The sequence below is a fragment of the Biomphalaria glabrata genome, chromosome 3 (genome assembly GCF_947242115.1).
Source record: "Biomphalaria glabrata chromosome 3, xgBioGlab47.1, whole genome shotgun sequence".
Taxonomy (NCBI): domain Eukaryota; kingdom Metazoa; phylum Mollusca; class Gastropoda; family Planorbidae; genus Biomphalaria; species Biomphalaria glabrata.
In genome coordinates this window covers 14,381,998-14,398,253 of record NC_074713.1, presented here as the reverse complement: position 1 = coordinate 14,398,253, position 16,256 = coordinate 14,381,998, and the positions used below count along the sequence as shown (strand labels likewise).

At 37.0% G+C, this 16,256-nt stretch overlaps 1 protein-coding gene across 3 annotated transcripts in view; it reads right to left on the bottom strand.

Moving 5' to 3' along the window:
• Positions 1-16,256, bottom strand: part of LOC106066216 (cilia- and flagella-associated protein 61-like) — a 161,786-nt gene that overhangs the window by 9,595 nt on the left and 135,935 nt on the right. For all 3 annotated transcript variants that reach the window (XM_056023560.1, XM_056023558.1, XM_056023559.1), the window contains exon 27: positions 131-207. In XM_056023560.1, the coding sequence (XP_055879535.1) occupies positions 131-207 (77 nt within the window). The remainder of the gene's footprint in view (positions 1-130; positions 208-16,256) is intronic.

Genomic DNA, 16,256 nt, shown 5'->3' with positions numbered 1-16,256 from the left:
TGTTCAAATGATTTGGAGCATACGACCCCAAAACATACTTATGACAATACAACTCAACAGCTAGAACAAGAACACCACCAACAACAAGGAAGATTTCTACCGTAAGTACAGGAAATAGCATTAAACTCACGTAGTCTGGCCTAGTGACTAATTGAGACAGTGGTGTAGGGACACAAGGCTTGTACACGTACAGATAATGATAGTCACCTGGAGAGAAAGAAAAACAAAAACACATTTTAGTGTAAGACATCATAATGACAATAAGTGGGAGGAGTCAAGTTACTAATCTTCTTATAAATCTCAATATATTTCATGACTCAATGAGCCCCGAAGAACTGCAACCATCTTTTGTTCTTTTTATTGTCTGTCTTTAAGAGTGGACGTTCTTGATTTTGTTTTGTTCCCACGATAGAGTGTCAATAGGAATCGAACAAATACCGGGATCGGTTCATTCAGTTTTTCTCAAACTTGTACAGGGAATACTCCCCCCCCCACCTCAGTCGAAAAAAATGCACACTTGCGTACCCCCTCCCACCCCTCAGCAGCCAACTAGAGGTCTGGGGGAGCGCTGCAAACAACCCCATCGGAGTTCGGGCGTCAAGGCTTTCCTACTTTCCGAGCTTCAGAAATGCATTCTATTGTCGTCTACAGCACAACATTCCTCCTTGTTTAAAAAAAAAGAGCAGGGAAATAAAGTTGAAATGGGATGGGCCGCAGCTGAAAAAGTTCATGGCCCATGTACGTTTTAAACAGGCTTAATGGGGCCTAGGATCATTCAAGAGTTTAGCAACAAGTTCTTGCAGCGGGCCTGTTTGGTTCAAGCTGTAACTCAGCTGTTGGGATGCATGAATGTATAGTTGTGTTAACAGGCATGTCTTGATCTCTCTTACTGTCCCTTTACTTCTGCTTACGCGAATGTCTCCGGGAGCTTATTACTTATACAGAAATAATTCAATACACTGGATGACACATTGGTAGCAGACGACAAATGTATTCTAAAAGAAAACTTGGCTGAACCAGCCACAAAAGCAAGGGCACAATGTAGGCCTACTCTCCAATATGAACATTATAAGATATAATCATAATTACATGTCTGAATAAACTAAATTTCACAAAGTACATATTGCAGCTGAGAACTACATGTCACGGTCACAGCAACGTTTTAGAGAAGAAAGTATACAAAGACTTACGCTGACAAATATTTTTAATTCAAGTGGACATTAAAAACAAAACAAAACAAAAAAACTTGCAATAAGATTTTAATACGAAAAAAAAACTGAAAAAAAAAACTGTTTCTGAAGAATATGGAGCGTGAATCATGTTCCGTGTAAATATATTCCTATACAATTTATTGAACTAAAATTTCGTATGATTAATAACTTCAAGAGACTAATTTATAATGTCAACCACTGGAAAAGATGAACTATAAAACAATGGGTTTAGAACATGCAATATTAAAATGTTATTTGTCGGCGTCTTTATGTAAACCCATTAAACAAATTCATTTGTTCCTACTATCTTCAGTAGGCTTTTCTTTCTTTGTTTTTTTTTCCTCAAATGAGCGAACTTGACATTTTGGATTTCTTTATCTGCGCATTAAATAATAAATGTCTTCTTTAAAGAATCGTTATAGATTAAAAGAAAAATAATTATTAGCTCCCATTGTCCAATGTCCCTTAATATGAATATATTTTGTTCACCGGGAAAAGTTAATGCTCCCACTGGATAGTGTAGACCAATTGTTGATCAATCATTTAGTTCATCAAATGGTTATAAAATGTTCCTTCTGTTCGCAGCAAGAGCTTGTGATTAATGAATAAGATGAGACAATAGGATGTTAGGGAATAAAACAAGAGAAATGTGATTGCCGGAAATAATAAATTTGAGTCTACGTTATCCCCTTCTTGGACAATACAAGATTTAATATCTCATTCCAATTGACGTTTTATTTTAGGTGCACATATTAAGAATAAATATATCATAGAAAACTTGGGGTGGAGTATTGCCGAGAAATGGCCTCGTTAAATATTGCAGGGAAAAACTTCCCCAATCGAAACTTACAGAGAAAAGTTGCCCCAGTAGAAAATTGCAAAGATGACCCTGTAGGATATTGCTGAGAAATGACTTTGTCATGAATGATAGAATAACTTTTAGAGATACGTAATGAGGCTCCGGTGGTGATCCCAAGACATTATTGGACAAAGGATGGCGCTGACCTTCAAACACAAAATGCCCAGGCGAAGCTACACATTTCAAATCAGACATGTAACCTGTTTACAGTTTGTGTGCTATATTTATTTTTCTATACAAAACAATTCGACAACTGAGACCTCAAATCAAATCAAAGTTAAAAACAACATTTAGGCTAATGATTGTACGGTTTGAGTTTTTTTTTCTTTACAATTAATTACAGCACGAGTAATTTTGTTTCATCAATACGTTGTTCTTTTTCAAATACCAAGATGTCGTCTCATAACAAAATCTATTGAAACCAATTTCGTTTAATGTTTCTAAAAATGTACATGTATAAAAGGGAATTAGCAATGGTAAATATATACACAAACAAACACGCACGCTCGCACACACACACAAACACACACACAAAGGCTAATGTCTGTTCATTCTCACAAGCATACAAAGGCTATTTCTCCTTATGAAAGAACAACTAGTAGGGCAAATGTCTTATTAAAGATGACTGAAAACTATTTCATGAAAAAGACACCAGCAGATCACGTGATTAATTCGAATTAAATCCCCCCCCCCCAAAAAAAAAAAAGAACAATTGAAATAATCCGAAGATGTCTAAGTATCTGAAGATGTCTAAGTATCTGAAGACGTCTAAAGATCTAAAAGGTGTTTGAAGTCTGAAAATCTAAAGATGTTTAAATATCTAAATAGCTATCATGCCTGAACGAAAAGAAAAAAACAAGATTGGCGAGATATTTTCCATGGGATACAAATGTGCGCACTTGTGTGATAGTGAATGATACAAGCAAATTGCTTATTTTTAGGGAATTTTCAATTAGATTTTCGTTCAAATTATATTCAGGTATTTAAGAGACACAGACCTAAATTAAAATAAAATAAAAGTTTTTTTTTTAAACTTGAATTTTGTTCGCTTACATTTTGTTTTCGTGTGATACACCGCCCCCCCCCCTCGCCTTGCTACATCCATTCATCTCCACCCCCTTCCGACGCCCCTTCCCAAATGCTACGAAAAAAAAATCCTTATTGTTTCCATCTACAGGCTTAAGGAGAGAGGAGAGAGGGACTACCCATAAGCTGTAAGGACAAAGCAAATGCCAATAAAACCAACCAGAAACAAATCTCTTTCAATCTGTCACTGCCCAATGCATTTAATTGGTCACGTCAACTCACTGATCATTTTCTACTTTTACTTTCCAATGAAAGTTCGTTCAACAGTCAAACCAAATTCCGATAATGTGGTCTGTCATTCAACGCTCTGTACTGTTGACACAAACCCAACCATTTGATCCAGTAAGTGTAACGCAGCCTACTCATTACTGTATCTTTATACAAGAAAAAATAAACACACACACACGGCTTATTCGTATTTCTATGTTACATTGACTTTAATGTACTACTAATTAAATGTATAAGCTTTGATCTTTCAATGGACAGTTGACCTAGGGGAATGGGAGTACTACATTAATGGCTGTTTACGGTTGAGTAAGCTGACAAGGTCAACGAATTATCTGATTCGAGAATTAGTCCTTGAAAAGGGCATGAAAATGGCGTCTTTGATTTGTGACGTGAAAAACCCAAGGAACTTAAATGTAGCTATATCGATGCAGACTATTGACACTAGGCACGATGTATAATCTCCCTTTCATTCAAACCTTGGCATTTTTTTTTTAGATTTTCAACAAGCAAAATAGAAAAATTACTTTTTAAAAACAAAGGAAAAGAATCGTACACTTACTTTCATATCACTCAATGCTGCAAGATCATCTCCATTTTTCTATATAAAAAAAAATTAATTACCACTAATTAATTAACGATTGGTTTATTTTTTGATTGTCATCGACAACAATACAACTTGATCTGAGACTGGGAAGTGGGAGATATGACGTGTACAAGTTTTGTACCAGACAGACAAAGACAACATAAGCTTTGTAAACATTGCACCAACTTTTCTTCAACAGTAATCAATTTATTGATTGATTTTCTATCTATTTTTTCATATTGTGATAATTCTCATCTCTCAACAAGTACAGGCGTCATGAAGTATCAACCACTGAAAAGCTCTTATTGTCCCGGGCTAAAATCTCCGCCTGTAGGGCAACTGGTTCTCAGGGTCTTTCCTCATTGATCTTCTCTGTGTTTCTCTTGACCTTCTCTTTCTCCGTTGAACTTCTTTTGTGTCATTTTGGCCTCCCATTCTTTCCCCTACTCTAGAATATGTAGTTTAAATCAATGGGTGGGCCTTCCTTTGGACTACATGTCCCAGGTATTTCAATTGATTGATGTACTTCAAATGTAAACAGATGAATTTTCTGTCTATTTTTTTCGAAATAGTGTTTTGCCTCAAGACTGAAAATGATTTCGAACACACATTTTGACAATGATATCAAACACAAATTTCGGAAAGCTTCACGTATATGTCTTCCAAAAATCCGAACATTAAAGACGAACATTGAGCACGCTACTTTTGAATATTTATGACTTGGTGACCAGACTCCTCTTGTTAGATTGGTGACTTGGTGACCAGACTCCTCTTGCTAGATTGGTGACTTGGTGACCAGACTCCTCTTGCTAGATTGGTGACTTGGTGACCAGACTCCTCTTGCTAGATTGGTGACTTGGTGACCAGACTCCTCTTGCTAGATTGGTGACTTGGTGACCAGACTCCTCTTGTTAGATTGGTGACTTGGTGACCAGACTCCTCTTGCTAGGTTGGTGACTTGGTGACCAGACTCCTCTTGTTAGATTGGTGACTTGGTGACCAGACTCCTCTTGCTAGATTGGTGACTTGGTGACCAGACTCCTCTTGCTAGATTGGTGACTTGGTGACCAGACTCCTCTTGCTAGATTGGTGACCAGACTCCTCTTGCTAGATTGGTGACTTGGTGACCAGACTACCCTTGTTAGATTTGTGACTTGGTGACCAGACTCCTCTTGCTAGATTGGTGACTTGGTGACCAGACTCCTCTTGCTAGATTGGTGACTTGGTGACCAGACTCCTCTTGTTAGATTTTCATAAGTTTAATAGAACATAAGTTTCTTTTAAAACAAAGTAGACCTGGGAGGTGTTTCTATTAGATATTAACGATACCCTTCACCAGGGGAGGCCTTAGGCAAACTAGGCAGCTGCCTAGGGTCTCAGAGATTGGTAAGAGCCTGCACATATGTGTGATACTTTTATTTATAGAAGAAATAGCTGAGACATTTGCCCAATATTATTGTTGTAAACTAGATTTGAAATAAATATTATTGTTGGGGTAAACTAGGTTTGAAATAAATTGCGTAATTTTATTTTATCGCTGATAATTTTCTAATTTTCTATTTTATTTCTCCAATCAATCTATGGCCGGCACTGCCTCCATCTCTTCTTACCCCACTCCCAGGCCCAATCAGCGAATATCAGCAGACGTTATATCCAGTGGCCATTAGTTCGGTCACAACTTCTGCCAATCATATTATCTCCACACCTCCACACATTATACCCACACGCTCAATCTCTCTGAACTATTGAATCTGCTTTGAAATGTTGCAAATGAAAGATTTCGTGATATTAACACAGTGATAAGTTCCGGTTAAGTCCCTTGTTTCTTTTGTTACTTTAGTTGGACCTCATCACCGGAGTAAACAAAGATAATAGAGATCACATGATCATGTAACTTCGTGACAATGTAACCTCGTGACAATGTAACCTCGTGACAATGTAACTTCCTGCACATTTACTGACTTGTACTAGAATGACATTTATTGACTTGTACTAGAATGACATTTACAGACTTGTACTAGAATGACATTTACTGATTTGTACTAGAATGACATTTTCTGACCTGTACTAGAATGACATTTTCTGACTTGTACTAGAATGACATTTTCTGACTTGTACCAGAATGACATTTTCTGACCTGTACTAGAATGACATTTACTGACGTGTACTAGAATGACATTTTCTGACTTGTACTAGAATGACATATTCTGACTTGTACCAGAATGTCATTTACTGACTTTTACTAAAATGAAATTTACTGACTTGTACTAGAATGACATATTCTGACCTGTACTAGAATGACATTTTCTGACTTGTACTAAAATGACACTTATGGACTTGTACTAAAATGACACTTATGGACTTGTACTAAAATGACATTTACTGACTTTGTACTAGAATAACATTTTCTGACTTGTACTAGAATGACATTTATTGACTTGTACTAGAATGACATATTCTGACTTGTACTAGAATGACATATTCTGACTTGTACTAGAATGTCATTTACTGACTTTACTAGAATGACATTTACTGACTTTTACTAGAATGACATTTACTGACTTTTACTAGAATGACATTTACTGACTTTTACTAGAATGACATATTCTGACTTGTACTAGAATGACATTTACTGACTTTTACTAAAATGACATTTACTGACTTTTACTAGAATGACATTTACTGACTTTTACTAGAATGACATTTACTGACTTTTACTAGAATGACATTTTCTGACTTTTACTAAAATGACACTTATGGACTTGTACTAAAATGACATTTATTGACTTGTACTAGAATGACATTTACTGACTGGTCAACGATATCAGAAATAAATCGATAGCTAACAAACTTTTACTTTTTTGTCTAATTTCTTTAAGCACCGCATTTGTTTATGTTTTTTTAAAAATATTTTTAAAAATACGCCCATTTGAAGAAATTCTAAAACACAACATTTTTGTAGCCAAGTGTTTAGTCAGAGTTACAAAAACTTGAGCAAATGCATAAACATTTCAAGAAATGTGATTGTAAATCAAACGGTCATAATTGTACTGAGCTAATGAAAGTAGGACATCATTGCTACCACATTTTACATCAACTGGGGTCACGTGGGTTCATATTAGTAAAGATGGTTCGGTCCGATAAATGTAAACTATTTCAAGCCTCCCCAGACCGACACAATAACCACTCTGCTAGTGAGGTGCTTAAGAAAATAGAAGATTGTAGAGGTATCTATTGTTTGTTTCAAGCTTACTTTAAAGCGTCCACCTATTAAGCTGACTAATTCAGCTTATACCACCACGTCAGCTAAGTAGAATTTCTTTTCTTTGTTCGAGATACCAAACAAAATAATTAATAACCAATAATTAACCAATTGGTTATTTTTCGTTTATTCTAGTACTGTCAGGTAAAAGAAATAATTATCCAAAATTTAAGCTAGATCCGAGATTGGGTGTCGGAGGAATAACATGCTCAAACTTTTTACCAGACAGACAGACAGAAAGACAGACAGAGTTGATATAAGCTTTGTTAAAAACTAAAGATGAGGAGCGAGTCACACGAGTCTTAGTAATCAAACTAAACGCAAACTTCTAAAAATAGTATCAATCTGGGAATGGTCGAATTAACAGTACAGCTAATTGAGAATAAAGGTCTGTATTTCGAGTCCAGCCACTCTCATATTCAGCTAGACCTGAAGAGACCAGGTCGTCTGGAAGTTATTTTTCTAATAAAGTGGACTTCCATTTGACTCATCAGATTAAGAAAAAAAAAAAAATTCGTGTCTCACGTGAAGACTTTTTAAACAAAACAAAAACACACACACACAAAAATCAATGAACAAAGTCAAGAAAGAAAAAAAATCTGAAGAGCCAAATCTCTACCACAGATAAACCCAGAATGACTCCCTGGAGCAGTGATTCACAAACTTTTTCCTTAACGGAACACTTCATACATTCTGAGTATTTAGCGGAACACTTTGCTTATTTCTTTTAAAGAGATTAATTCACCTCGTGGCTTTCTAATTAATTATTCCAGTAAACAGTGGAGCCCCTATTCAGGGCTGGCGGAATACTCGGGTACCGCAAGACACAGTTTGGGAGACACTGCCCAGGAGAATTGCGAACACAAAAAAAAACAATGACAGGACGATGTGCTGATTAATTATTGAAAGAGTTATCTTTTCTTTTGTAATTCGCAGTTTCAAAGATTGAACAATGACTAAATCCACAATCCTATAGTAATCCCGTTTAAATGCATACACTGCATTATGTCAGCGTTTTAAAAATGCTATTTTTAAATGGTCGGTAAAGAACGGGAGATAATTACTGGCATGCTTTTAGCACCAAGATGTTATATAAAAAACCCATTAAATAGAAGGATTTAGCAGAAAGTTAATATTTGTCATATTCCATATTTATTTTGTAATTCCTTTCAACCAATGTTGATCTTAATTTTTTTTTTTTTTTTTTGCAATTAATTTGTAATATTTTAAAAATCTTTTTCTTTTTTTTTTTTAGCAATCCATTAGTTCACGAACATTGATTAGGTTGTTTCCCTTAGTCTAAGCTTATAAGGGAGAAAAAAAGGGAGCTAATCCCATGTTTAAAGTCAACGTTCAAGTGCAGCACAAACTAATTGAGCCGATACTGAAAACGCTTTTTAAATACATCTATTTATATTTCCCTACTTTAGACAAACTTCACCAGAGTTGATGGCAATCTCCCTTAGATCCATTTATATATGTTTCAGTGTGGATAAAAGATTCCCCCCTTCCCCCCCCCCCCCCCAAAAAAAAAATGTAAAAAAGAAAGATTTTATATAAAAAAAAGATACATTATAAACATGATCACGTGAAAGAGAATTAATAAAAAGAAGAAATTCAGCTAGAATTAGGACAATAAGATTTAGTATCGCACAGTCAACAGAGCGCCGTCACGATCAACCTTTCAAATTCAGCTCAGCCTGTACACACACACACGCACGAACGCACTCCCCCCCCCCCCCCATGTGACTTTTAAAGAGAAAATATAAATGTAGTAGAGTTATTTCTAAAATACAAAATCTAATAAAAAGCTATAAAAAGCTGTAGACTTTCTAGCTTGTTGTTGCTAAGCTGTAGACTTTCTAGCTTGTTGTTGCTAAGCTGTAGACTTTCTAGCTTGTTGTTGCTAAGCTGTAGACTTTCTAGCTTGTTGTTGCTAAGCTGTAGACTTTCTAGCTTGTTGTTGTTAAGCTGTAGACTTTCTAGCTTGTTGTTGCTAAGCTGTAGACTTTCTAGCTTGTTGTTGCTAAGCTGTAGACTTTCTAGCTTGTTGTTTCTAAGCTGTAAATCCCCATACAAGGGCGTTGGTTTGATTAAGTTTGGGCACTGAGATGGTCAACATTTCAGAGCACGTGACCCAAGCACTGGATATTAAACAGCTCGTGCAAAGTGTTTCTGACTACTTCCGGCATACCGTGTGCAACATAGTAGAGTTCACAACACTGAGCTAGTAATCAACATTAATTTAGGAAGGATTCTTTATCTTAATTAAATATAAAGAACAGCAAATGAATAAATCTATTTATAGCCTGACACTTAAGAAAAAACATTTTTTTTGTTGGACTCATTTGTCATTATCTAGTTGTAATTGAGCTCTCTAGTATTGAGCAATCACACTACCGGCATACACACACACACACACACTGACACTATACGCACACACCCAACACAACACACGCACACAAAAGTAAATGAGTTTCTCCGTTAATGACGATCCATGGATTCGAAGATTTTTTTTCTTCTGTGACATGACCTTGTCCAGGTAGTCCAAGAGAGCACGTGACTCAAGGTGAGTGAAGACCAAGGAGAGCGTGTGAGTGGTGAAGTGAGCAGTGAGTGGAAGTCCGGTGATAAGAGCTGAGCAATAAGTGTCACTCTGATTAGCTGGAAACTGCAGGAGTGACCAGAGGGGGGAGGGACAAGGGGGAGAAAGAGGTTCTCACATTGAAATGGAAGGATTGTTTATAAGAATCATGGTCCTCAAAGGCAGAAAGTGCTATTACATGTAGGCCTACTGTTATTCAATGGATACCAGCACATATAGAACTAGAAGGAAATGAGAAGGCTGACACACTCGCCAAGAGTGGGAGAACAAACTCACAATTAAACATTGGACTCTATCCAGAAGAAATAAAGAAACTAATAATGAACAAAAATAAATGAGAAATGGAGAAGCTCTCATCCCAATCACAAGAAAGATGGTGTCTATTAGAAGTTATCCCGACAAGATCAACGTCTAATCTTTCGACTCAGGACCGGACACAACAGAATGAGACAACATATGTACCGGAAGCTCAAAATTAGAACCAGTGAAATCTGCCCATGTGGAGTGTCACCAGAGAATGCTGACCATGTCCTTCAAAACTGCTCTCTTTACCAAGAGGCCCGTACAAGACACTGGCTCCAAAACACCCCAATAGAAAGAAAACTGTATGGAGAGCTCTCTGATTTGGAAACCACTGCGCAGTTCATCTCATAAATTGGTCTAGTCATCTGAGCACTCCAACAGTTCATCTCCTATATTGGTCTAGTCTTCTGAGCACTCCAACAGTTCATCTCCTATATTGGTCTAGTCTTCTGAACGCTCCAACATAAAGATGAGAACAAGGAAGAAGGAAGTGCTAGTATGTGACAACACTATGGTGGAGTAGTGGAGCCACAAGCAACAACGTGAATAAAGTGTTTAGACAACAACCGAACTACTTATGTTCTATTTTGAGATAGTTCTTCTAGCCAACGTTTTGTTGCTCAGCTGTAGACTGTTCCAGCAATTGATGCAAAGTCGTAGGCTTCTTAGCTTTTTGTTGCTAAGCGGACACAGAAGTAGGCTTCTAGCTTTTTGTTTCTGAACTGTAGATTCTTCCAGCTTTTTGTTGCGAGCTGTACCAATCGGCATTGGTTTGAGTAAGTTTGGACATTTATTTTGAGATTTTAAACATTTGAGAGCACAATAATTTCTTTGAATGTGTTACGTGGCAATCAGAATAGTGTGAGAAGGAGACTTAGGGTGATATGGTCTGAGAAACTAATGTAGTGCCACACTTTCTTGAGATGCTTCATTTAGCTCAAGATTGAACAATTCCAGCACTTCCTTTGTTAATATTCAGCGTCATTTTAATAGTCTCCTAAAACACAGCAACTATAGAAAAAAATACAAACGTTAAACATTTAATGAAAAGAAATCTTTAAAAACTATAATATATAAAGTGCGAATGATTTATTTCTCCTAATCACTTGTTAAGCAAACACCTTAATGGACGTCAAATCATTTAACACCAGACGTAAGCTTAGAGTTGGCAAGTAGTGACTGACAGTTACAATGCACACTCATTTTAGTAGAATAATTGAAAATATAGACAGAAAGACATTTATTCCTACTTTCTACACATCCACAGAAACTCTAGCAACGATCATGTTTAGACTTGTCAAATTGTCATTGGAAACTAGTCAGTGCCGGTATGTATCCGAGACTATCAACTAAAACTGTCATTAGGACATAAACGATTACGTCACATCAATCCATTCCCGAGGGGGGGGGGAGGGATAACTAATACGAGCTACGTTTCTGAGGGAAAAAAAAGTGCTTTGAGTAACGAAACACACAGTCATCAACCAACATGGTAAGCTTAATCAAGCGATTGTTTTCCCCTGTCGTAATATTCACGCAACTGTCACATGACACTGTCCCGTCATTCAATAGAATAACAGAATGAGTCTTCCATTTCCTCTCATTAGCTCTGAAATCGTTGTACAAACGAGAACGATTGGGCCAATCAAAAAAAAAGATTGCCAGGAAGAGTAGAGCGAGATAAATACACGCTCTTGTATTGAGTGAAAACAAAACTGCCGGCTAATTTACGTGTCGTCTGCTCCTTTCCCCTATCCTTATGAATATTCATAAGCTCCAGCGCACACATTTGCGATTTCCGCACAAAAGCTCGTGACACTACGGAACACGGCGATTGGTTGTTGTCATAATACTGAAGTGGAGCTCCATTAGGGATTCGATCTGTTTAGATAAGAGTGGGGGGCCTTATTACTTGGTCGTCACATGAAGCTCGCCAAGTGTTGCTGGCCCAAGAAATGGCACATTGATCTCAGCAAGGCCAAATGAGAAACTGCAGTGCCAGCAAACATGGCGCAATGTGACAGGAGCAAAACATTGGGAAACAAAAAAGGGGGAGGGAGGGTATTAAAGTTTTGATCAAACAGAAACTGTAAAAAAAAAAGAAGAAAAACACCAAAAAGTAACATTCCTTCCACTTTTTGTTTCAATGTATTCTTACACTCAACAATGAATAGTTCATTAGCCTTCTTGCTACAATGTCGAACATAGAAAAAGCGATACCCACAATAATAATAGTGGTGTTATATACTTCATGTTGAAAGTAGAAATTAAGCCTACAACATATTTACCTATTTACCGAGCATAAACCAAGTTTTAACAACTCACTCCGTCTGTCTTGTCCAAATCTTGTACACGTTATTTCTCCCACTTCCCATTCTCAGATCAAGTGAAAACTTTGCACAATTATTTAGTGTCAATGACAAAACACAAATCAATAATAGAATAAATCATTTATTTAATCAATTGATAGAAAGCATACTAAACTAAGGGGATATAAGTCTTGTGTAGAGAATTAGGTATTTCGCTAAAAATTCTAAACAAACAATAGACTAGCTTCTATTTAAGTGCTTAAATAGCCCGGTGGTCAAACATGGCGGTCTTCCATCATGGCGGTTCCAGCCGGCGCCTTCGACATAGGGGTCACGGAGGTCACGTTCCCGCTCGAATTCAGACGAGAGAAACTTTAAAAAAAAATTGTTTTTAACAAGGCAGCACGGAAACCTTCTCCCTAATACCCCCCCCCCTTCCTTTCCCATTGATCCACAAAAGTGGTTGGACCTTAGCTCACTGAGCAAGCCATCAGCTGAACGAATTCCACCCAAAATAAAGGTCAACCAAAATTACCAATTAGATGAAGAAATACATACACTGACTTGACAAATTGTTATAGTGCTCTAGGATCGCACTCAGAAAGTTTGCGGTCCACTGATACACCAAACGGTTTATCCTTTTTGAACGGCAAACCTATACCGAACGGTATTGCAGGTGGTTGGATAAATAATTAAGTGATAGATTCAAAGTAATTGATGCAATTGTACTCAAATGAGGTTTAAAATGTGTGTGTGTGTTAAATTTAACTTCTTAAACAATGCGGCCCAGTGGCTGAGCGTTCGAAGGCATTACAGTGATCCATGACTTCAACTTAAAGGTCGAGGCATTCATCAAGTTCTAATGGTTTAAAGTACAACATTGCATTGCCCTGTCTGACTATGTCGTTAGCAAGATAAAAGAGTAAGTCTTAAGGTACTCGAACTGCCCTAAAATCGTGTCTGTGGTCAACAGATCACTGGCTGATTCTCATATGCCCCTACACACATAGGATAGAGAAAGTCAAATTAAGATATTTTTATAATTAAAGAAGGCCCATTAATTAGCACCTATCAAGTGTTAGACACCTTATTTATATAGGTTAGTTATTTAGCGACGCACCATAGATGACGCATATTGAACGGGACTAGTGACGTTTGGGATATGTTGGGTTAGAGACCGAAAAATCAGTTAGCAATAGAACATTCCAGGGTAACGACGTGTTTAGTGACAGAGACTTCTACTGTGGCCTTTTATCTGAATAAATTCATGTGAACTTATTCATCAGTGTTGACTACATCTCTTCACCTGTTAAAACAGGTGTTGTATGGTTCTTGTTTGTGTTGTTGATCAACTACACGTAATACACCCGAACAATTACACCCAAACGATTGCAGAGTAATTGGTTGACTTCAAGACAGCCTGAACTAGCAACATCACACAAGACAGCGGTCTGTGCACTTAACAGCCGAAAAGCACTGACCTAGAGTGGATGAACCTTTCAAGTTCATGTATTTGGTTGAAAACATTTTCTAGTGAGCCAATATCGACAAGAATATTTGTAATTGTATCAATAGTTTTGAATTATGTATTTAATTTGTAATAGACGTAGACTAACAATGATAAATGTGTGCAATAGGAAATATTTTTATCAACTGTTTTTGTTAAGCGCAACTTTCATGCTTTTAGCATGCTCAATGCGCTATGGTCCAATTACTGGTCTGGATCTTTTTTTTTTTGGATGTGTTGGGAGGAGGGGAGAGGGAGTATCTGGGAGAAGATTCCGAGCTGGCTTTTCAAATCCGATTCAAATGTTGCTTGAGTCTGAATTCGAACTCGGCAGCGATGGCCTTCACTCCAGCACTGAGCTAGCCAAGTACTTAAACAAATATAAAGTTTTATAGTTATATATCGTTAGTTTCAATTTTTAGCCGAAGACACAATTCTCTACACCGTAGTTTAATACATATTCTAAATAAAGCAAAATAAATTAATTACGACTAATTGATCAAATAAATGGTCACTTTTTCAGTTCACAGGTTGTCATCGACAATGAATAATTGTGCAAAGTTTCACCTTGATCCGAGAATAGATAGTGCGAGAACGCGCCCAAGATTCCACCCAGAAAAACCAAGTTTGAAGCTTTGTAAAAAAATGCTTGTGGCTAGATAGCAGTTCATAAGGTCAAATCATTCAATCTGGATACAACTTCAAACTAATTTTGAACACAAAGTCAAGAAAGCATTGCTAAAATCCATGTTTGATTGTCTCCTCTAAAGCTGGAAGTTTACGTTTTAAAAGATTAACTCGTTTCTTTGTTGCCGGGATGTTTTGTTTTTTAAAGGTTTGAAGAATAAAACAACCAATCTCCGATCGACTTCTGTGAATAGCCTCGTCCAATCGAATGATGGCTACTAATGCTTGCTGTCCGGAAATTAATCTCACAATTTTTGTTTAGCTACAAGTTCAGAAAATGTTTTCAGTGAATTAAAACGCGATGCATCAAATTCACATCCAAATAAACAGAACAGTTGACTCTGTATATATATATATATATATATATATATATATATTTTGCTTTTTTTGTCTGAAATGCCCGTGCATGCTACCCTGCCTCATAGTGGCGCCCGGGTGGAAACGATCGTAGGAGGAAACGATTAGGCTAAAGGGTAGCAAACTAAGACTCCCGTGGGGGTGCCTAAGGGGGTGCGAGAGCATCCTCATTGCACTGTGCAGAGATGTAAAAAAGCTCCCACAACCTTGTCACAATCCAGGCGCTGTTTCTCTACGGGCCGTTACATAAATGGCGTGTCCCGCACAGTTAGCCTGGTATAGAAAAGGAAAATGGCGGGGGTCTTAGTGTACGCGGTCACTTACCGCGAGTCTGACCCACCTGTCAGACAGAACAGTGTACACTATTCTCATTCAGGTCGGTGAGAGGGAGCTCTTGTTCACTTTTGCTGGCCTAGAGTTCCAAGAGCCGAAGGCTCAACTCTACCTGACAGTTTAAGAAGATGAAGAAGAAGAAGTCTGAAATGCGCGCAAATATTTTTTCTCAAATTAAATTAAGAACTCCTCCTGGGTAAAAAGTTAGACATTGGCAGGAAACTGGAAGAGTATTTCGAACATAAATTTAACCTTTTCCCAAGAAATTTGACAGTTTATGCAAATCTCTGCAAAACAACAACAACAAAAAACAAAAAAAAAACAACCTCTTAGGGAAAACTCTATTTCTGATTTATCATGTACAGGTTTCGAGTGTGTTTGTTGTTTGTATCTCTATTGTTATTGTTGTAGTTGCAATGCTGAGGTGGCCAACTGTTGACTAAATGAATTTCCAATTGTTTGGACCAATAAATAAATAATATTATCTTATTTTAGACCACCATCTAATTTAAAAAGGAGGAATTGATTTAATTGAAATAATAATAATTTAATTTTAAGATGCTAAAAATTTTGAAAACGTATAACGATCAAACTAAAGTTTTCTATTTGTGGCCAATTAGGCAGTTTTTTTTTTTTCCAAAAGATATGCACAAACTGTCAAATTTCATGGCAAATCGTTAGAGTCGTTTTCAAGTATCCAGGTTTGACCCAGTGTACCTTTCGAAATCATGAATAATTTGCAAGCTAATACAAGGCAATGTAAAAAGGAAACTGTAAAAAGGGAACTGTAAAAAGGGAACTGTAAAAAGGGAACTGTAAAAAGGGAACTGTAAAAAGGGACTGTAAAAAGGGAACTGTAAAAAGAGCTAAAATTGGAAAACTGGATTTGGACAGAACTCTTGGAACATTGAGAACTAACTTATAGT